This window comes from Lissotriton helveticus, chromosome 4_1 (assembly GCF_964261635.1).
Source record: "Lissotriton helveticus chromosome 4_1, aLisHel1.1, whole genome shotgun sequence".
Classification (NCBI taxonomy): domain Eukaryota; kingdom Metazoa; phylum Chordata; class Amphibia; order Caudata; family Salamandridae; genus Lissotriton; species Lissotriton helveticus.
In genome coordinates this window covers 418,410,711-418,432,712 of record NC_136063.1, presented here as the reverse complement: position 1 = coordinate 418,432,712, position 22,002 = coordinate 418,410,711, and the positions used below count along the sequence as shown (strand labels likewise).

General features: G+C 50.1%; 1 protein-coding gene across 2 annotated transcripts in view; it reads right to left on the bottom strand.

The window, feature by feature from the left end:
* The window catches only part of RGS22 (regulator of G protein signaling 22), a 1,652,097-nt gene that overhangs the window by 126,000 nt on the left and 1,504,095 nt on the right, over nucleotides 1-22,002 (bottom strand). For both annotated transcript variants that reach the window (XM_078686958.1, XM_078686959.1), the window contains exon 25: nucleotides 3,560-3,649. In XM_078686958.1, coding sequence (XP_078543084.1) covers nucleotides 3,560-3,649 — 90 coding nt within the window. The remainder of the gene's footprint in view (nucleotides 1-3,559; nucleotides 3,650-22,002) is intronic.

Genomic DNA, 22,002 nt, shown 5'->3' with positions numbered 1-22,002 from the left:
CCCTCGCATACACTCCATACATAGCATTTAGGAAATGCGATGGATCTTGACCAGGACCAGGAAAAGAAGGGTAAGAACCCATAGGATTAGTAGGAGGCTGTACTGGATTCGGCTCCTCTCGATCCTTTTGATTTTCCGGTTCATCCTCCGGAATCGGAGATTGAGGAACCTCCACGACGTCCTCATGCTTCGAAGAGTGATCCGAAGCCGGATTCGGATCCAGTTCCGGCTCCGGTGTATGCTCTCGAGATCTTACCGGAGTGGTACCACCAACAGGAGAAGGAGACACAAAGTCCTTGTGATGCTTTCGAGAAGATTTCTTCTTAGAGTCCGAAGACCCCGAATGATGGCGAGAACTATGCTTCTTCCTCTTATGTTTCTTCTTCGAGGAACCCGAAGCATGCCCAGAAGCTGACTTCGACGCCGACTCCGATCTGGCTCTCGACCTCGATCTCGATGACTTCGATCGCGACCTCGATCGTGACTTCGATCTTGACTTCGGTCTCGATCTGGAGTGTCTTGATCTTGATCTCGAAGATCTATCGGCTTCTTTACTTTTCATTTTGGCCAATAAAAGTTTTGCTTCTCGTTCACGTAGAGCCTTCGGATTCATTTTTGAACAGGATCGACAGCCCTTGACGTCGTGATCTGATCCCAAACACCATAAACAATCCTCGTGTGGATCAGTAATTGACATCATCCTGGCACACGAGCCGCACTGTTTGAATCCCGTTTTCTTCGACGACTTCTTCGACGAAGAAAAGAAACAGTAACAGACAAAAAGTAACAAAGTCTCTATCTGTAACTACAGAAGATCCCTGAAACCGTTAGCGTCGACGACGCGGAAAAAAGGGAACTGATGTCGTCACGCCGACGTAGGCCTAATAAGGGGTTGGTGACGTCAGACTGAGTCGCGCGTGATGCCGCGTTCCTATGACGTCGTCCACGCCGGCGTGCTACAAAGAAAAAATTCAGAACGTTGCTGACGCAAGGGGGATATTCACAAGGTGAGGAATCCACAGGCAGATGTATCTATCAGAAACGGAAGGTAACTCCCACTCGGGAGAAAACTCCAGGCCACTACCCTCCGCCAGACTATCAAAACAGTCATCCTCAAGCTCTCCTTCTTCCACTTCATCTTGAGCTTCTGTATACCTCTGTTCTTCCATGAGGCGCTGAGCCACCCTCCTTGACCTTTCCTTCACAAGCAACGCCACCGGATCCACCAACGACTCTGTGACGGGGAGGCGGGCCGTGGGGATGTGGATACTGATGTTTCCGTACACTGGTGGTCCGCTGTGCCGCTGACCCCCCTTTCTATCATCCCTGCACAGACTGAGGCAACCGAACAAGGGGACTGGTTCACGACGAACGTCAACAGTCTGTGGAACTACCCTTCGGTAAATGAACAGGGTCCCTTTAACCCAGGACTACAGGACGACGAGGCCCCGCCCCCTGAGAGCGAGGGAGAGCCAAAAGCCGGAAGAACGAGAGAGAAGACGGACGGCGTTTCCCTGGAGGCGGAAGGAGTATTGGAGTGGAGACGGAGAGCGGAGCAGTCGTGTGTCGGAGAAGAAGGGTACGAGGAGAGCCCAGCTGAGTACGTCAAGCCAGGAGGCCACCGATTTGGCGCTTCGCCCTGCCACGGTCCCACGGGAGGAGCGTGGCTGGACAAGGTACGGGGTAAAGTTGCGGGCTGGGTGGGACGGAGCGGCCAGTCGAACACCCGAGACCCAGTGTGAAATTGTATAGTCTGTGAACCCTCCCCCCCACACGAGCACTACGGACGTTTGTATATAATCGAGCACTTGGTTTCCCTCACACCCCGGGCCCCTGTAAGTCCGTCACGGACGCCCCAGTGACTGTTTCCTTTTTCTTTCCTTTCCTTTTCGGGATACCTCCGGACGGAGACTCGAGCCTGTGCCCCGGCGAGCTACAAGTTCCCCCCCCCCTCAAGACAGGAGAGAGCGGATCAGCTGTTTTACGCACCTGCTTCATTCTGGCTAGCTCAGGATTCACAAGAGGCGTCAGGACGGAACCCTCTGAATTGACTGAGAGTGACTACCAAACGAAGGAAAGCTTATCTCAAAATAAAACCTTCACTTAGAGCGCTATTTCCTGACTCTGTCTCTCTTGATACTGTTCCCCCTGCCTCTGACTCGCCATTCACTGCACCCCCTGATCCTGCCCCCTCACAGACTCCGACGGAGCCAGAACCGACGTCGGTATCGAATCCAATGGCATAGCCGCTTGGTCTCGAGGTCGATTCAGAGCAGAAGACGTCGGTATCGGCGACCTCGGCGGAGCCGGGTATTGCCATGGCGGTGTCTGAGCCGGCATGAATGGCATAAATGGAGCTGGAGCATAGGAGTGTGGAACTCCTAAATTGAAAGCCAGTGGACCCATGGGACTCGAAGGCGCACCAGAGGGGTACCAGGCCCTCGAAAACACACCATACATAGCGTTCAAAAACGCTGATGGGTCTTGGCCCGGGGCCGGAAATGGTGGCTGAAAACCCTCAGGCTGGCCTTGAGGAGGTTCCGAATTCGGTTCATCCACAGGCGCAGAATTCTCACCTTCCGGAACTTCCTCCTCATCCTCACGGGCCTGGGACGGCGCCGGAGATTGTACCGGAGACGGAGACGGAAACTGCGATTCCGAAGGCGAAGCCTCACCTTCCGGATCCAAGTCCTCCTCCGGTGGAACCACTTTCGAATGTACCTTCTTGGGTGACTTCGACCTCGAGTCCGAATCCCTACCGGAGTGACGTCGGGACTCATGTCTTCTTTTCTTATGCTTCTTCCTCGACTTCGAAGCATGATCTGATGATGATCTCGAAGGCGACTCCGCTCGAGGCCTTGATCTTGACGCCGATCTCGACCTCGCCCTTCTCGGACGAGACTTCGAAGACTTTTTACCCTTGTCACCTCTCAGCTTCGCCACCAGAAGTTTGGTCTCTCTCTCTCTCGCAGAGCCTTTGGGTTCATCTTCCGACATGATGAACATCCATCCACATCATGACCCGAGCTAAGACACCAGATGCAATCTTCGTGTGGGTCCGTGATGGACATCATTTTCCCACACTCTCTGCAAGGCTTAAAACCGGTCTCCTTTGATGACATCGTGAAGGAAACAAAGAAACAGAAAAGTGAAGAAAATAGCAACAAAGTTACTAAAAGGCTACAGAGATTCCCCGAAACCGTTAGCGTCGACGACGCGGAAAAAAGGGAACTGACATCATCACGCCGGCGTGGGCCTATTGTAGTGTCGGTGACGTCAGCGGAGTCGCGTGTGATGCCGTGCCTCTATGACGTCGTCCACAAGCTACAAAAGAATTTCCGAAAGTTGCTGACGCAAGGGGGATATTCACAAGGTGAGGAATCCACTAGCAGATGTATCTATCAGAAACATCATTTTGACTTCTGACCAGTTACCAGATTCACCAATTCTCCTTTGAAACAGTCAGACTCACATGAGGGCACATCATTTCTTACTATTCCCCATACACCATTTCATAGTGGGCTGTGATTAAATGAACTGCAGCGTAATAAGCGGTTACCTTGTTCGGCCCAGTCAGTATGCCGCTGGCAATGCTTCCGAAGTCATCAAAGATGTCTGACACAGTTGTTCTTCTGACTCTTCCGTGAACCTACCAAGAGAAAATAGGTCATTAGAGTCTGTGTCCTGCAAGGACGTGTAATAGGCTTAATGACGTTGTAGGAATTAGAAGAAAATATGAAAACAGTGTATAGGACGGAAAGTAAAAGTCTAGAAACGTATATAATGCGTCATCACTTGCGTCAAACGAAGTAGAAGCAAGCAAATAACTTGTGTGGCAATGAGGTGAGACAAATAAGGGACGATGTGAGTTCAGCAATGTAAGAAACACACGTTAGGGGTACTGTTACTGAAACTCAAGTTATGAATGGTTCCCATGGTGCGTCTATCTGTGCCACTTCTAGTGTCTGTTAAGGCCAGAGAGAGTAGGCCAGGAGCTGCTGATCAGGGTTATATTGCAGAAGATTGGGCAGGAAAGCTGTGTGCGTGTGCAAGGATACACACTGAGCGATTGTTTATTACGGCCCAGTCATGCAAGGAACGTTTACCAGAAACATGGACACAACCCCATCACGCTTTTTCAGGTAACTCAGTATAGTGGCGTATTCTATTTAAACTAAAACTAATACGTTACTTAGTTACGTTTGATTTAAAAATAATACAATGAGAATGTAACTTCCTGCTGATTGTTGAAAATCTTCCTAGGCGCCACACTTCATTGCGAACTTTTGAGTAGTAATGACAACCGAATGGCGCCAGGTGGCGCTCTAAGCTTTCAGCCGTGGAACAGTTCGAATCTGTGTGGTCTATAGTCGGTGATAGTGAACCAGCGCCAGCGGCCGAGCCCGACAATGTCAGATCCTTACATTTTTACTGCACTTCACAGAGGACTAAGAGAACAGGGTATGGCCTAGCCCAATCAAAATTCGAAAAATTACACACGTCATAACCAAAGTAATGAACACCTCTAGAGGGGGGATCAATCAATCAGGATTCTTATAGAACATGACTAGTAATCACCTGTTAGGGTCTCAAGGTGCGGGGGGGGGGGGCGGAGGGGGGGAGCTGCAGTTCAGTCGAAGAGCCAGGTCTTGAGGTTCTTGTCACCCCCAGGTTAAACTGAAAATATTCTGTAATTGCCTCCTGTAATAGTGTACAAAATGGTGCGTTCTCCAAGAGTATGGGATCTAATCTCCATGTAGGGGTAAAGGTAGGTTCAGGTGTAGGACGGATGTGCATCACCAGTGGATTATGGTCAGATATCGTACGCCCTAAGTACACTGTATGCTTAATAGTTGGGCCCAGTCCATTAGCGATTACAAACATATCTAATCTAGTGTGTAATTTATATATATGAGAGTAGTACGAATAATCTCGTTCACTACCATGTTGTAGTCTCCAGATATCTCCCATATCCCACCCCTCCAACTATTCCCGAAATCCCTTGGACACCTTGGCTACTGGAGTGTCATTGAGCGGGGATGTTGACCTGTCAAATGTAAGATCGGCTACAGAATTAATATCCCTCCAAGCAGGATACGGGAAGTGACAAAAAGAGAACGTTGTGCTGACAAATGATGGAGGAAGTGGACTTGTTCAGAATTCGGTGCATAGAAGCTTCCCAGAAGGAACATCTTGCCCAGGATTCTACCTTGTAACAGGACATATCTGCCTTCCGGGTCAACACGGACCGTACTTACGTCAGTGGGTGTACCTGCCCTTATTCATATTAGTGTGCCCCTTGAAAAGGCAGAGTATGTGGTGACATAAATCTGCCCCCGCCATTCCTGCGACATCGCTACTTGCACTCAACGACATGTGAGGAAACTGTGAATTTTATGCCTTTTGGCCATTGACCCCAATCCCCGTACATTCCAGGACATCGTTTTAACTTCTTGGTATACCTGCGGCATATCGTAAAACAATCAGCCCCATTCTACCCCCCTCCCAGCGCTCCCCCCCCCGCCCCCCCGCCATCTAGCACTTCTCTATGCAAAGACAACAACCTCCTAGAAACTGACACATTTCTCCAACAAGCAACACCCTCAGCCCAGGACGGCTTCGCAATGGCTGGCCGCCCAAACCTGAAAAAAGAAAGAACCATTAGTGAAAGATTGTGTCCACCTGTCAGGGGATATCTTGGTGGAGTTGTGCAAGGTAATAAACACTGCTCGCTTCGGCGCCCTGGGCCTGATCATCTTCTGACAGGGATAAAGATCCCTCCTGCTGTCGGTAGACCCAGCGTCTCTCCCGCGTAGTACACAGACGGTCCTATGTTTGAGACGCTGTAGTTAGTCTAAATAATGTCTTCAGCTGTCTGCGGGTCACATGATCCGGCAGTACTCTATCTCTATCAGCGACGTCTCGGACTCCACTGCACTCTGCTCTGAGGACTTCCTGGACGTATCCTTCTCCGGTAGGGTGACCAACTGGCATTGGTGCAAATTCACGGCGGTGAGTGTAAAAATTCAGGACGAGGGGTCAAAATTTAGGACACAAATTCAGGACAGGAGGTCAAAATTCAGGACAAAACTTCAGGACAATAGGTACGTTTTACAGACACATCAGAGGTCGCGCAATAGTATATATGTAAGCCCAGCCATTTCCAAACATATTCAACCATTTGCAAACCTATCCATCATGTATCCTTCCATCTATCATTTCACTCATCCATCCCTTCATCCATCCCCTCATCCATCCTTTCACTCATCCTCCATTATTCATCCATCCATCCACCCTTTCACCCTATCCATCTGTACACTTATCCATTCACTCTTCATCCCATCCATCCATTCAATCATCCATTCAGCCATTTACCCTTTCACCAATCCAGCCATCCTTTCACGTACTAATCCTTCCATCCATCCACACTTTTAGTCATCCATCCATCCTCCCTTTCTCTCTCCATCGACCCTTTCACTTAGCCATCCTTCCTTCCATCCACCTACTCATCCACTCATGAATCCATCCATTGACCCTATCACTCACCCATCATTTCACTCCTTCACACATCTATTCATCCTTTTGTCCATCTACCCTCCCTTTCACTCTCATCCATCCTTACATCCACCCTTTCACTCATACGTCCATTCATTCACCCTTGCACTTATCAATCCATCAATCCATCCATTATTTCACTCATCCACCTACCCACCCTTCATCCACCCAACCATCCACCCACCCACTCATCCATCCTTTCACCCACCCACCATCCAATCCACTGATACATCCTTTCACCCACCCACCATCCACCCACCCACTCATCCATCCATCCTTTCACCCACCCACTCATCATCCATCCATCCATCCTTTCACCCACCCATCATCCATCCGTCCTTCCCCTCATCATCCATCCATCCTTTCCCCTCATCATCCATCCATCCTTTTCCCTCATCATCATCCATCCATCCTTCTACCCACCCACTCATCATCCATCCATCCTTCCCCTCATCATCCATCCATCCTTCCCCTCATCATCCATCCATCCTTTCACCCACCCCCTCATCATCAATCCATTCCCTCATCATCCATCCATCCATCCTTTCACCCACCCCCTCATCATCCATCCATCCACCCTTCCCCTCATCATCCATCCATCCACCCTTCCCCTCATCATCCATCCTTTCACCCACCCCCTAATCATCCATCCATCCATCCATCCTTCCCCTCATCATCCATCCATCCTTCCCCTCATCATCCATCCATCCATCCTTCCCCTCATCATCCATCCTTCCCCTCATCATCCACCCATCCATCCATCCATCCATCCTTCCCCTTCATCCATCCATCCTTCCTTCCCCTCATCCATCCATCCATCCTTCCCCTCATCCATCCATCCTTCCCCTCATCCATCCATCCTTGCTTTCATCCATCATCCATCCTTCCCCTCACCCATCCATCCATCCATCCATCCATTTATACTTCCCCTCACCCATCCATCCATCCATCCTTCTCCTCATCCATCATCCTTCCCCTCATCCATCATCCAGCTACCCTTCCACCCATACATCAAGCTATTTACATTTTCTCTCCATCCTTCCCCTCACTCATCAATCCATCCATCCCCTCTCATTATCCATGTATTCAATCTTTCATTCATCCATTCACCCTTTCACTAATTCATCCAGCCATTCACCCATCCCTTCACTTACTTACTCGCCCACCTTTCCATATTAATTTTGAGCTGAGCCCTTTTGAGAAGAGGCCCATCAAGAACTTCACCCTCGCTGCAGGGGCCGTTCCAGGACTGGGACAGAAGCCACCCAGGGCGGAGACAGGATCCACCACAGGGGGGGGACAAGAGCCATCACAGGCGGGGGTGGACTGGAGCCACAGCATGGGGGGACAGGAGCCATCACAGGCGGGGGTGGACTGGAGCCACAACATGGGGGGACAGGAGCCATCACTGAGGGGAGGGCAGGAGCCATCACAGGAGAGGGAACAGGATCCACCAGGGTGGGCACAGGGGTGGGCATGCAGTATTCTAGTATCATCTTGGGCTCCTCGCCCTCTCCTGCACAAGACAACGAGAAGACAGGCTCTCTGTCCAAAATGCCATCCCCCACTGTGATGTACAGTACTTACAGGAGATACTCTAAGAGAACTGATTGAACTGATTGTCCTCCATACTTTGTTAATCAGTGTGGGTGCGATTGTGGCATTTCTTAATTGTATTACATTATAGACTGCATGTTTGAAGAAGGAGTAGTTTCTGTCCTGTAACTCCAGTTCTGTAGTAGGGGTATCTCTGTTATAGTCATAATCTAGTGAATAGTCCCGCCCATGTGCGAGGACCCCGGCAATCAAAAATAATCTCTTAAGTCGTCAGAAAATTGCAGAACTGCAAAGACACTTAAGAGAGAATTTAAAGACAATAATGCAGCCTATGTCCACAGGCTACACTGTCCAGTACTTCAACTAGAAAATTCCACCAAAAATCCACAAACAGCAAAGCCTGTCCAGATTTCCCTTGCTTTAACAGCAAAAACCCTCTGAAATGATAGAGAGGAAGGCATGGACAGACAAGCCCCTTAGGCTGCTATTATGTGGCTTAAATAGGATTCTGTGCCTTTAAGAGAACTTTCCAGAAACTTCTCCCAGTATCCCAGAATGCATAGCAGGTCCCTCTCACTTTCAGTTCTTTTTGAAGGCGTAACACGCCAGACCAGTAGCATTCCTTACATGAACATCTCTCTCCACCGGGGAGGCGGGAGGGCGCTTATGACTATAACAGAGATACCCCTACTACAGAACTGGAGTTACAGGACTGAAACTACTCCTTCTGTAGTAGGGGATCTCTGTGTATAGTCATAATCTAGTGAATAGAATGGCAAGCCCATCCCCACACCAAAACGGCGGTGGAGAAAAGAGAAATAACGCCACTATTGCGCGAACAGATTCCGCAGCGAAGCCTGCCCAACCTGAGCATCTGCCCTGGCATCAATGTCCAGGCAGTAATGTTTAGCAAAGGTATGGACCGACTTCCAAGTGGCCGCCTTGCAAATTTCTGCAATAGGAACATTACGGAGCAGAGCTGTTGTGGCAGCTTTGCCCCTGGTGGAATGAGCCTTAGGGGTACCCCCTAAGGTCTTATTTGCTTTTTGGTAACACAATTGAATGCAGGACACAATCCACCTAGAGATAGACTGCTTAGAGGTCGCAAGACCCGTACTGACCGATCCGTAATTAACAAACAATTGGTCAGACCTACGAATATCTTTGGTTTTATCCAGATAAAATTTCAATACCCTCCTAACATCCAGGGAATGTAACGACCTTTCCGCTGGAGATGAAGGATTCTGAAAAAACGTAGGCAAAGTTATGGTCTGGTTGACATGAAAATCAGAAATAACCTTGGGAAGAAATGTAGGGTGAGTACGCATAACAACCTTAGCAGCATGAAATACAGTATAAGGTTCCTGGCAACACAACGCCTGAATTTCACTCACCCTGCGGGCCGATGTAATGGCCACGAGGAACACCGCCTTCCAGGACAGGTGCTGCAACGAAGCCTTATGAATAGGTTCAAAAGGCTCCTTCATCAACCTGGACAGCACCACATTCAGTTCCCATGAAGGTGAAGGAAGCCTAACAGGAGGGAACACTTTCTTCAAGCCTTCCAAAAAATCTTTGATCACAGGGATCTGGAAGAAGGAAGTCTGCAAAGGGCATTTCCTGTAGGCAGTCAAAGCAGCAAGATGAACCTTAATAGAATGGACATTAAGGCCAGACTGCGCCAACTGTAGAAGATAAGGAAGGATGACATCTTCCTAACATGTCGTCGGGTCATAGTTCTTGGACTTGCACCAGATACAAAATCTCTTCCACTTGTACGCATAAGAAATCCTAGTGGAAGGTCTCTTAGACTCCTTCAGAATGTCCATACAATCTGCAGGGAGATTCAAATGGCCATATTGTACTATCTCAGGAGCCATGCTGCCAAACTCAAAGACGAGAGATTGGGGTGCAACATCCACCCCCCGAACTTTGTGAGAAGGTCCGGCCTGCACGGCAACCGCATGTGAGGAAGGAGAGACCGATGAAGCAGGTCCGTGAACCACCACTGCCTGGGCCATTCCGGGGCAATCAGTATCATCCGCGCCCTGGACTGGGACAGCTTGATGAGAACCATCGGAATCAGGGGAATGGGTGGAAAAGCGTACAGAAAGCTGTTCGACCAGTTGATCCACAACGCATTCCCCAGCGTCCCCGGCTGGTAGTACCTGGAGGCGAAGTCTCGGCATTTGCTGTTTTCGGCGGTGGCGCACAGATCTACGTCTGGAGTCCCCCACCTTGCGAAGACTTCTCCTAGCACTTCGTCGTTTATGACCCATTCGTGGTTTTCCTGAATCAGTCTGCTCAGTGCTTCTGCCTGAACATTCTGCACACCTGGCAGATGGGTAGCCGTTATCGTCAGTCCTCGGGCCAGAAGCCAGTGCCAGATCGCCTGCGCCTCCTGCGACAGGGTGCGTGATCTCGAGCCCCCCTGCTTGCTGAGGTAATACATCGTGGTCGTATTGTCCATCTGTACAAGCAGAGAGTTGGTCTGGAAGGACGGTTGAAAGGCCTTCAGTGCCAAGTGAACAGCTCTGAGTTCCAGGAAATTGATGTGGTATGTAGACTCCGTCGGGGACCACGTCCCCTGAATCTGCAGGTCTCCGGATTGTGCTCTCCAGCCCTGGAGAGACGCATCCGTCACTATAGTCTGAGTTGGAATGTCCTTGTGGAAGGGAACCCCTCTGAGGAGAGTCTCCGCCGAACACCACCACTTCAGAGACTGAAGAGCATGTAGAGATAGACGTATCTTGTCGTCCCAAGATCCTCTCCTCTGATCCCACTGATCCTCCAAGCACTCTTGCAATGGTCTCATGTGCAGTCGTGCATGGGGCGTTAGGAAGATACACGAGGCCATCGATCCCAGTAGAGAAGACACCGTTCTCATGGCGTGGATGGAGTGGTCATAAGAGCCTGAGCCTTCCGAAGCAGTGATAATCGTCGCTCCTCCGAAGGAGACACGCTTGCTGACAGCGTATCGATGGAGGCCCCCAAGTACTGAATGCACTGGACTGGAGTCGGTACAGACTTGGATATGTTGATGTGCAACCCCAGCTTGTTCAGTAGAACGCACGTCTTCCGGAAGTGTGCTTGAGCTTCCGTGAAGGAGGAGGCCTTGATCAACCAGTCGTCCAGATACGGGTAGACAAACACCTTGTTCTTCCTTAGGTGTGCGGCTACCACCGCCATGCATTTTGAGAATGTTCTCGGCGCAGACTTCAGTCCGAATGGCAGTACTGTGTATTGATAATGATTGGCGCCGACTTGGAACCGCAGGAACTTCCTGTGTTTGTGTGCAATGGGCACATGGAAGTATGCATCCTGGAGGTCTATGGCACACAACCAGTCTCCCCGTTGCAGCTGAGGATAAATCTGATGCAACGACAGCATGCAAAACTTTTCTCTGCGAATCCACTTGTTCGCTTGTCGCATATCCAGAATGGGCCTGAACTCGTTCTTGTCCTTTTTGCGAACCAGAAAGAACCGGGAGTACAGACCTCTTCCTCTTTGAGACAGAGGTACGTCTTCTATCGCCCTTTTCCTTAACAGGATATCTGCCTCCGCCTGGAGCTCGCGCAGTTGATACTGCGAGCTGACCGGAGGAATTGATGGAGGCGGGCTGGTGAACCGAAGACTGTATCCATTGCAAACAATATTCAGAACCCACTTGTCCTGAGTAATTTTTCTCCACTCTGCCAAAAAAGATTGAATGCTTCCCCCCCACCGGAGCGGGTAACAGTTGCAGGGGAAGTAAGCGCTCAGGGCCTAGACCCGGCCTGGCCTTTAGTCGCTGGAGCCGACTGTTGGCCGCCTCTGCCTCTCTGGCGCTTCTGGAACGGTCTTCTGAACTGCTGCTGTTGTTGTTGCTGCTGTTGTCCAGAAGACTGGCCACGTCCTCTGCCTTGACCACCGAACCGACGTTGGAACGGACGGTACGACTTCTTGATCTCCTTGGGTTTCTCCAAACCCACCGCTGTGAGTGTTTCGGCCTCCGCCTTCATGCGGGCCATTTCATCATCAGCGTGCTTCCCAAACAGGGTTTCGCCAGAGAATGGGAGATTGGCAACCCTTTGTTGAGCGTCCGGTTTCAGAGACGTGAGTCGGAGCCATGCATGCCTTCGCTGGTTAATCCCGTGGCAGAAACCATGCGCCGCCAGCAGGGAAGAGTCGGCTGCAGCACTGATGACCTGATTTGCCACCAACATCCCTTCATTCAGCACCTCTTGGAAGTCTTCCCGCCTGTCACGCGGCAGGTGTTCCACAAACTGTTGCAGGGATTCCCAGAGGGCTCTGTCATACCGACCCAACAAGGCAGTGGCACTAGCGGCCTTCATGGAAGTCGCGGAAGTCCCACAAACTCTTCTCCCAGACGAATCCAACCACCTCGATTCCTTATCTGGTGGAACTGTGGAGGACGGCGTGGTTGGCATGCTGTTTGCGCGCCACCGTCACAATCACCGAATCTGGAGGGGGCTCCACCCTTAGAAAGGCCGGGTCCGAGTCAGGAGCCCGGTACTTCTTCTGCAGCCTCGAGGGTGCTGCCTTAGTCACCGCTGGGGTGAGAAAAAGGTCCATGGCCGGTTCTTCCAGACCCGGCACCAGTGGCAGTAACGGCCGAGACAAATGCTTCTGGTGTAGCGTCTCGAAGATGACTGATGTCTTGGGAGTGGGCACCGTCAAAGTAATACCCAACTTTGCTGCACCACGTAACAGTACGTCCTGGAAGGACACCAGATCATCAATCGGTGAAACCCTCGTTTCTGGCGAATCCGACAAGGTCGGAGAATAGTCCCTGGTCCCTGACGACCTGGTCCGGGAGCGAGACCTGTGCCTCCTGTGGCGCCGTCTGGACCGTGTGGAAGACCTGTTGTGCGAACGTTCCCTCCTTCTTGAACGGGAGCGCGACCTCCCAGCACGTGGGCGCTCCACCGGTTTTCGGGGAGGCGTCTTCCGCGGACTATCCTGGGGCCTCGGTCGAGTCGTCCCCGTAGGAGGTGTAGGGAGTAGGGGTAGCAACACCGACCTCGGTGGCCGGACAGGAGGTACCTCCGGTAAAGGAGCGGGCCCATGAGGTGGGACCGGCGGCGGGGGTTGCCCCGCAGGGGGAAGCTGAGGAAGTGGAGGTAGCGGCGGATTAACAGAAGGAGCCTCCTTTGGTAGAGGTGGAGGAGTGGCAGGCCTAGGTGGTGTATATACCACCGAGTACACCGAGCCCGGTGACTTCTTCGGGGGAGGAGCCTGTGACCCAGATCCTCTAGAGCGCGAGCGACGCCTCCGACGTCCTTCCCCAGATCCAGCGTGACTTTTCGCGCCAGAATCCCTCCTGCGCCGCTTAGGCGAGGTGGAGATCCTCGGGGACGCTGATCTCTTCCTGCTCGACGTCGAGCGTCGTTTTTCAGGCGTGGAACGGCGATCCCTCGACTCCGGCGTCGAACGCCGTCTCCTCGACGTCGAGTGCTTCTTCCTCAACGACGACCGTCGTCCCCTCGACGACGAACGTCCAGACCTCGACGGCGAGCGTCGACTCTCCCTCCTCGTCGACCGTTTTCTCACAGTCCTCGACGTCGAGGATCCCCTCGACGGCGACCTGCTCAACGGCGACCGGCGGTGTCGCCTCGACGGCGAGCGCCGGTGCCTCCTTCCTCGACGGTGATGTCTCGGCGCCGACGACGAAGACACCGTCAGCGGTGACTTCGACGGCGGCCTACCCAGGCCTCTCGACGTTGATCTTTCACGCCGCCTCGACCCGGAGCCCCGGGGAGAAGGAGAACACACCGTCGTCATCCCTCTCGACGTCGTCGTCGATGCAATCCACGTCAACGGAGACCGGGACCGTTTGCTGGTCTTCCTGCCTCTGGGGAGCCCCCCAGAGGCCTCAGCAGGGGCAGAGGGAGCCTTCCCAGCCTGCCCAGACCCACCTGCAGCCTGCAGTCGCCTCTCTTCCAGGCCTTGGAGCCTAATTTTCAGCCTGTCCCCCAGGGTCCTTGTAGAAAAGGTCTGGCAGATCTCACAATCTTCAGGGACATGCTCTTCAGGGAGGCAGAGAATGCAGACGTCGTGTGGATCAGTCTTGGCCTTCTTCCTTCCACATGCTGGGCATTTGTCTAATAGAGCAGGCATTTTAGATCCCTAAAAGCCTGAACAAACACACAGAAGGGAAAGGAACACCAAGTAACAACTGAAAACACTTTTAAAGCCAAAAAGTGTACAAAACTCCAATAAACCCTTGAAAAAGGGAGAGCTAAATGCACCAGGGTCCTGTTAGCAGGAGCCGGAAAAAAGAACTGAAAGTGAGAGGGACCTGCTATGCATTCTGGGATACTGGGAGAAGTTTCTGGAAAGTTCTCTTAAAGGCACAGAATCCTATTTAAGCCACATAATGGCAGCCTATGGGGCTTGTCTGTCCATGCCTTCCTCTCTATCATTTCAGAGGGTTTTTGCTGTTAAAGCAAGGGAAATCTGGACAGGCTTTGCTGTTTGTGGATTTTTGGTGGAATTTTCTAGTTGAAGTACTGGACAGTATAGCCTGTGGACATAGGCTGCATTATTGTCTTTAAATTCTCTCTTAAGTGTCTTTGCAGTTCTGCAATTTTCTGACGACTTAAGAGATTATTTTTGATTGCCGGGGTCCTCGCACATGGGCGGGACTATTCACTAGATTATGACTATAACAGAGAACCCCTTCTACAGAACCGAGGTTTGCTTACAATCTAGTGACAGTAATGAAGCTCGGTGAAGAGAAGCACATGCTGCCTCGGTGTAGTCAGGGGTGTAATCTGGCCGAGTCTAGGATGTTTGGGGCCCTGGGTAGAAATGGAATGTGTGAGCCCAGCCTCTAACTAGCAGATACATGATGCATTCAGGGCTGTTTGCATGTGAATAGATGTCGCTGCTCCTGAACCTGCAGCCCCTCCCTCTCAGTCACCTTCGAAGCACCTCTTAACAGGTCATCAAGGGTTGGAGGTGTGAGGGTTGCCATCCCGCTGTGCCTCTACAATGCTGCGGAGTATCTGAGGAGCTTTGGTGCAGCATCGGAGTCAAGAAGGGAGGTAGGTGCAGGCTGTGCCGGCTTTAGGGTTGGGCAACCGGTACCCTGTTAAAATGACGGACAAATGGCATCCGTTAAAGAATCCTTCACGGACAACGGACAGACGGCCGAAATTACGGACTGTCCGTGAAATTTACGGACGGTTGGTCACCCTATTCTCCGGAGTGTCCGTCAATACCTCCGCCACAGCTTGCAGCACCGCCTTCGTCTCCTGGGCAGTCTGGGACGCCGTCGGATCTGTATCGGTCTCTGTCTGCACGAGCGTCTTATTTGTTTGCTCTGTGGTTTGGGTGGCCTTGGTCCTTGGGGTCCTGCCTGTACCTTAGAGCCATTCTTCCTGTAGGTTTCCAGCCATGACCAGACTTCTACCGGGGATTCATAAAAATGTGTGGTGTCATCCATCATGATTCGCAACTTTGCCGGAAACATCAAGGAGCACTTTATTGCCTCGGCTCGCAGGGCTTTCTTCGCCTCCAGAAAGGAAGAGCGTTGGGCCTGCACTCTAGCAGTGAAGTCTGGAAAAATAGACACCTTACAGTTATCAACGGGATAAGGGCCGTTGGCATGGGCTTGTTGTATCAAAATGTTGCGGTCTTTGTAGTGCAGCAGGCGCGCTACTACAGGTTGAGGCGGCCTCCCTGGAGCCGGCGGGCGCAAAGGAACTCTGTGCGCTCTCTTTGAAGCGAAGAAGGGAGACAGTAAACCTGGCGCCACCGTTGTTCTCAGTCAGTCCTATAAAAATGCCACCATATTCGAACTTTCTTTAGTTTCTGGCAGGCCCACCATGCGTATATTGTTGCGTCTATTATGCCCCTCAGCGTCCTCTGCCCTTCTCTCCAGGGTATCCACCCTGGCGGTCAAATTTTCCAACTTACTGGATCAGGTGGCATGATCTGGTTGTATTGTTTCAATCGCCTACTCCACTGGTTTCTTCCAATTCACTAGCTTGTGGTGCTCCGCCTGTAGGAGGCCCAGGCCAACAAACACTTCCCCAATATCCTGCTGCAGTGCTGTTTTTGTGTCAGCAATAGCCACAAGTATTTTATCCAAGTGCTTATGGAGGGCCCTATCCGTTTGGTCGGGCTCCTTAGTTCCCAGAACATTTTCGGGTAGATGGGCCTCCCCGTCCTCAGCAGGCGCATCACCCTGCTTCTGTCGAGATTTACCCATAATTAAGGGATGTTCAAAGTCTTAAAGGGAGAAAGTCTGCTACATTAAACTCCCCGGTAAGTAGTGGTACCAGGTCTCGCCTCAGACCTCAACGATCTCTAAGGCGTCGGCTGGCCAATTTCTCTAGGCAGGTGTTATCTTATCCTAGTCAATCTTGTCCGTTATAGTCCTCCCTGCAGTGTTTCCAACAAACCCTCCTGCTCCACTCGATGCACATCGCCAGTATCTGAGTTCCAACCAAGCCTTCTAGGACCAGGCACCCGTCAATCAAGGCCACCCACTCAGTTCCAAGTAAATGCTGTCCCCCGTCCCTCTGGGCCTCTAGGAGTCTTCCCCACAGCTAATGCACATTCCAGGCCTGCAGCTGTGGCTCTGCCAGTTTCTGAGCCAGGGGTCAACCATATATCCTCCCGCTGGGGCCCATGCAGTAGGTCCTCTGGGGGCCCATCCAGTTGGATCCCAATGCCTACCTTACAGGGCTGCACGACCGCGTAGACAGTTTCCTAGTCGGCTATCAGCTTGCTGCTGGAGTCGACCCAACTCATCCTGGAGTAGTTAGATCAATGCAGCAGGGGGCTACAGCTCTCCCCCTCCAACCCGATGCAGGCCAAACGGGGCTCCCTGCTGACCGCACCACCAGCTGCGCCTGTCGCCAACTGGGTCATCAGGGTTCCTCCCCAGCTCCTCACTCGATTCTCTCCAGGCAGACCAGCAACCCAGGCAGGGGCCCCACACCTCGTTGGCATCTCTGCTCCACACTGTGCTGTCGTGTCTCTCAGCACGGGGCGGCAGCGCCTCCCCAGCAGCCTGCGTCACACGCAGTTGGCAGTCACCAGGTCACCTAGAGCTTTCCGGTATCGCAGCTCCTCTCCCCGCTAAAACATCTAGTATTCAGCAATTAAGGAGTTCTAGCCGGTCCCGATGGCAGGTTATTGTAGCAGGATTTAATTTAGGCCGCAGTGGAGCTCTTCGCTCACGCAGCCATCATGGTTCGTGCCCAAGCCATGCCCCCCTCATGTTATAAAGGTTAATCATAGTTTTTATTGTAAGACTGGAGGCTACCATTATACAATACCCTTTATTGCTGCCCCACCATGCAGCCTTTTAAAAACAATACTACATCATAAACCATAGAATGTTCAAGACATATAAGCATTCAGTGCACATAGTCTTCATCCTTTTTTATTGGTTGCTCCTTAACAGATAAGTACGTACATTTTGCGTGTTCTTGTGTTTTGATTTCTAGGGATTTGTTGTAAGTTTTTGGGTTGTCTTTGAACCTGTCCAATTCATGGCTGGGTTGTAAGTTTTCAGAAATTAGTTTTTTTTATTTCAGAATTTCAGACTTGAAATTATTTTATGGAATAATTAACATTTTTTCCGGTGTTTTCCTGGTATTTTCTCTTTATTTGGAACATATTTTGACACTTTTGGGTGCATTTGTTTATTTGGTAAGTATTCTTGTAAGGTAAGGCATTTGAAAGAATTAAAGTTAGACACAGAAAAGATGGTTTTGATAGACACAGAAGTAGCACAGTTACTAGAGAAAGGGGCGTTGGTTCGTGTTCAGAACTTGGAAAGCTCAGTAGGTTTTGTAAGCACCCTTTTTTTGGTTAAGAAAAGGACAAGGGTTGGCGTCCAGTAATAAACTTAAGGGACTTGAATATTTTTTCTGGTTTACAGGCATTTCAAGATAGAGGGAATCCATATTTTGAGGGACATTTTGCAAACAAACAATTGGTTAGTAAAACTAGATCTCAAGGACGCATATTTCACGATCCCCATGGACAGAGACAGTCAGAAATATCTCCGCTTCAGCTGGAGAGATGTCTTGTACCAGTTCCTATGCCTTCCCTTTGGTCTGTCTTCAGCTCCTCTGTGTTTCACCAAGGTGCTACATCCAGTGGTAACCTTCCTGAGGGAAAGGGTTGTCCGGTTAATAATCTATTTGGACAATATTTTGCTCATGTCCCAGGACAGGGTGGAACTTTTAGAACACTTGACATTGACTATAGTAACTTTGGAGAGCCTTGGTTTCATAGTCACCACAGAAACGTTTGTTATGGTTCCCTCGCAGAATTTAGAATTCCTAGGCTTCAGGGACATACTCTTTTGTCCTAACTTATTCTTTTTTTTTGATTTAACATTCTATGGAGAAAAACAATTGCAGAGTTGTCATACAGTCAATCAGGTAGTACAAAGCAGAATCAAATTACATCAGGCATGTATAAGAAACAATCACCTAGGGATCATCACGCCGGCCCGATCAAACCTTATCCAGCGCCATGTCCACAGAGGGAGAGGTGCAGATCTCTCCTCTAAACACGTTCCAGTGTCCCCACTTTTTATCCCACTTCTTGGGGCACCCTCTGACCTTAAATACAGATTTCTCGGCTAACATGCACCTATCCATTTCGGCCACCCATCCCACCAGAAGAGGTCTCTGGAGGGCACCCCAGTGCATTGCTATTGCGCGCTTCACCAGCAGGAAGCCCAGAGCCGCCCACAGAAGCTCCACCTCCGTAAGGTCTTTGAGACCCCAAACATTTAAGATCCCCTCCCTAGGGGAGAGAGGGATGGGCTTTCCCACCGCCTCGGTCATTTTGCGAACTGACCTGTCCCAGAACTGTTGGATAACTGGACATTCCCATAGGACATGATAAAAGGAGCCAGGGAGGCCGCAGCTGCGGAGACACATCTCATCAGGACGTCTTCCCAGCTTGGCCCGGAGGGGGGCAGGCATACATGTTCTGTGTAGGATTTTTAATTGGATTAGTCTGAAACAGTGGTTTATTGCTGTTTCCCTGGGGGACATCAGAGCTGACTTCCAATCTTCGTCGTTTAAGTCACCCACGTCTCCCTCCCATTTATCCCGTAGGACCTGGAATGAGTTGGGCATATTGTTACACAGTTTGCGATAAGTGCAGGATATGGCTTTCGTCTGGAGTGGTTCTGATAGTAGTCTATCCTCTATGGGGGAGGCCTCTGGAAGGGAAGAGAGGTTTGGCACTGAGGTAGTGATAGCATGTGTTATTTGGAGGTACCTAAATGTCTCGGAGTGAGCCAGATCGTGCTTCTGTTGGAGTTCGGGAAAAGTCAACAATTTACCCTTGTGGATCAAGTCCCCAAGGGTAGAGATGCCTATCGTGTCCCACCTGTCAAACCCTTTCAGGTGACAGAGGGAGCCCAGTTTATGGGAGGCCCAGAGTGGGGTAGCCCGGGTGAATACGTCAGACCAGCCAAGGCTCTTAGTAGCCCGGTGCCAGATAGCAATGGTTTGTGTCATGGGTCCCACATAGCAGTTTCGGGGAAATTTGCCATAAAGAATGCCGAGATATCCTTCACGTCCTGTCTGAGTTTAAAACATTTCTTAAGCGCGCGTACACCTGACGGTTTCATGGCGCTGTGGTTCACTGAACCTCAGTTGGCGGGGGAGACCGGGGGGCATAAGGAGAATTATTGAGGAAATGCCTGTAGGAAGAGAAAGGTTTTTAATGCCTTTCGGAAAAGAGGATATTGGGTGGAGGATCTGAGGTGGAGCGGGAGAGAATTCCAGAAGGTGGGGGCGAGTGTGGAAAATTTAGAGCCACCCCATTTTTTTCGCCGAAAACGGGGAACAGTCAGCAGGTGTTGATCTTGAAACCAAGCGTTTTGACGGAGGGAGAGGGGAGAGGCGGGGGACCAAGGGAAGGGGACCAGAAGAGGGGAGACCAGGGACTGGCACAACCACCTGTCAAAACCAGTTCGGTTTTGTCTGGGTTTAATTTCAGGTGGTTGTGGTTCATCCAGTCCCGGATGAAGGTCATAGTGGTTTGAAAATTAGAAATAGAATCAGGGGTTGAAGATAGGGAAAAGATGAGCTGGAGGTCATCCGCATAGTTATATACGGAGACCTCCATTTGTTGAAGGGCAAAGATGAGGGTATCCCCCTAAATGATAGGCCGGGTTGGTAGGCGAGCCATGGAGCCAGGAGTTAGTGGCCACAAGTTGGGAGGCCCAATAATAGAGTCGCATGTTGGGCAGGGCGATACCCCCGTCGTACCATCCCCGAGTCAGTTTATGCAGAGCAATTCGAGGTGCCTTACCATCCCACAGGAGAAGTCGCAATTCACCATCTAGCGTATGGAAAAAGGAGTAGGCAATTGGGAATGGGCAATTTTGAAGGACATATAAAAAACGTGGGAGTGCCAGCATTTTGAAGATTGCCGCCCTGCCCGGAAGGGACAGGGGCAGCGTACGCCAGCCAACTTATTCTACCACAAACGAAAGTAAATAAGACAAAGAAAGAGATACAATTGCTTTTGTCAAAGGAGGAAATCCTTTTGAAAAATCTAGCAAGAGTGTTGGGAGTTTTGTCTTCTTCGATTCAAGCAATTTCTCCAGGCCCTTTGCATTACAGTGCCCTACAGATATTAAATGCATGTGGTTTTAAGGAGAGGTATAGGGCATGGGGCACTCTTTCTCTTGAGGCTCAGGAGGATCTGGAGTGGTGGTCAAGGAATATGGAGGCATGGAACAGTAAGGCTATTTTTGGAAATGTGTCAGATCAAATTCAGGAATCGGATGCCAGCAATCTAGGTTGGGGAGCAAGATTAAACAGTTTGGAAGCAGGCGGGAAGTAGTCAGAGGAGGAGAAAGTACTCTATATAAAATGTTTAGAGATGTTAGCAGCACTCAATGCCTTGATGAGTTTCAGGAAATTATTATCTGATGGAACACTACTGGATTTAATTTCCAATTGCTGTAATCCTTGAGCTATCTGGTATTCCAATCTACTCTCACATTTTGTATGCCTGGGATAAATTCTGCTCTCAACAACACTCTTCTGGTACCAACAGAAATACCGAATTTGTCTTGCAACTCCGCCAACCTCGGGCCACCCAGATGGTTTTTATAAGTTATATAAGTTAATGCTGTGAAGTTGTGCTTTCAGCAAGCAGAAATCTTTATTTTGGGCTACTCCCTATGGATTTTAATTCATGGTTTTCTTTTCAAGATCGAATGTGAAAAAGATAGTTTTTTTGCGCGGATTCACTATTTTTTGTTTCTCTATCCAGGAAAAATATTCCTGAATTAAGGACACTAAGGCCATCCTTAACAGTGGCCCAGAACTACTGGGGTTCCAGTTACTCCTGAGGGTCCACTAAGACATGAGGAACCACCTGGGGGTACCGATAATTCCAGCTCAGATTTCTGCGTTAATTCCACATTAATGCACATTCATATGGTGAAAACAGCCGAAACCTCCGGGTGGAATGTTAACAACTATGCAGTGTTCCTACAGATATAATTCCAGTGAGGCCTGTAGCTAATGTTATGCACCCATCAGAATTAAGTACCACTCGTAATGAGGAACTAAAATTGTCTCTACCAAGGAATGAAATTTCAGAGGACTGTAAAATTGACAGATGTGCTTTAAATGTTTTAATCCAATTCCAAACTGGATTTTTCCTTCTACTTTGTACGCAATTAATGTGATTTAATACATTGAGTCTATCTCTGAATTTATCAATTAGTACATTCCATCTTTAATTTTAAAAGTATTTGAAACCTTTATGCTTGATCATTTTACATGCTCAGCCTCGGCCAACAAAGTAACTAACGCCTTTTTGATGATTTCAAGTGAGCTGCATGTAAAGCTAAGGCTTATATAAAACTTAACTTCGGCATTA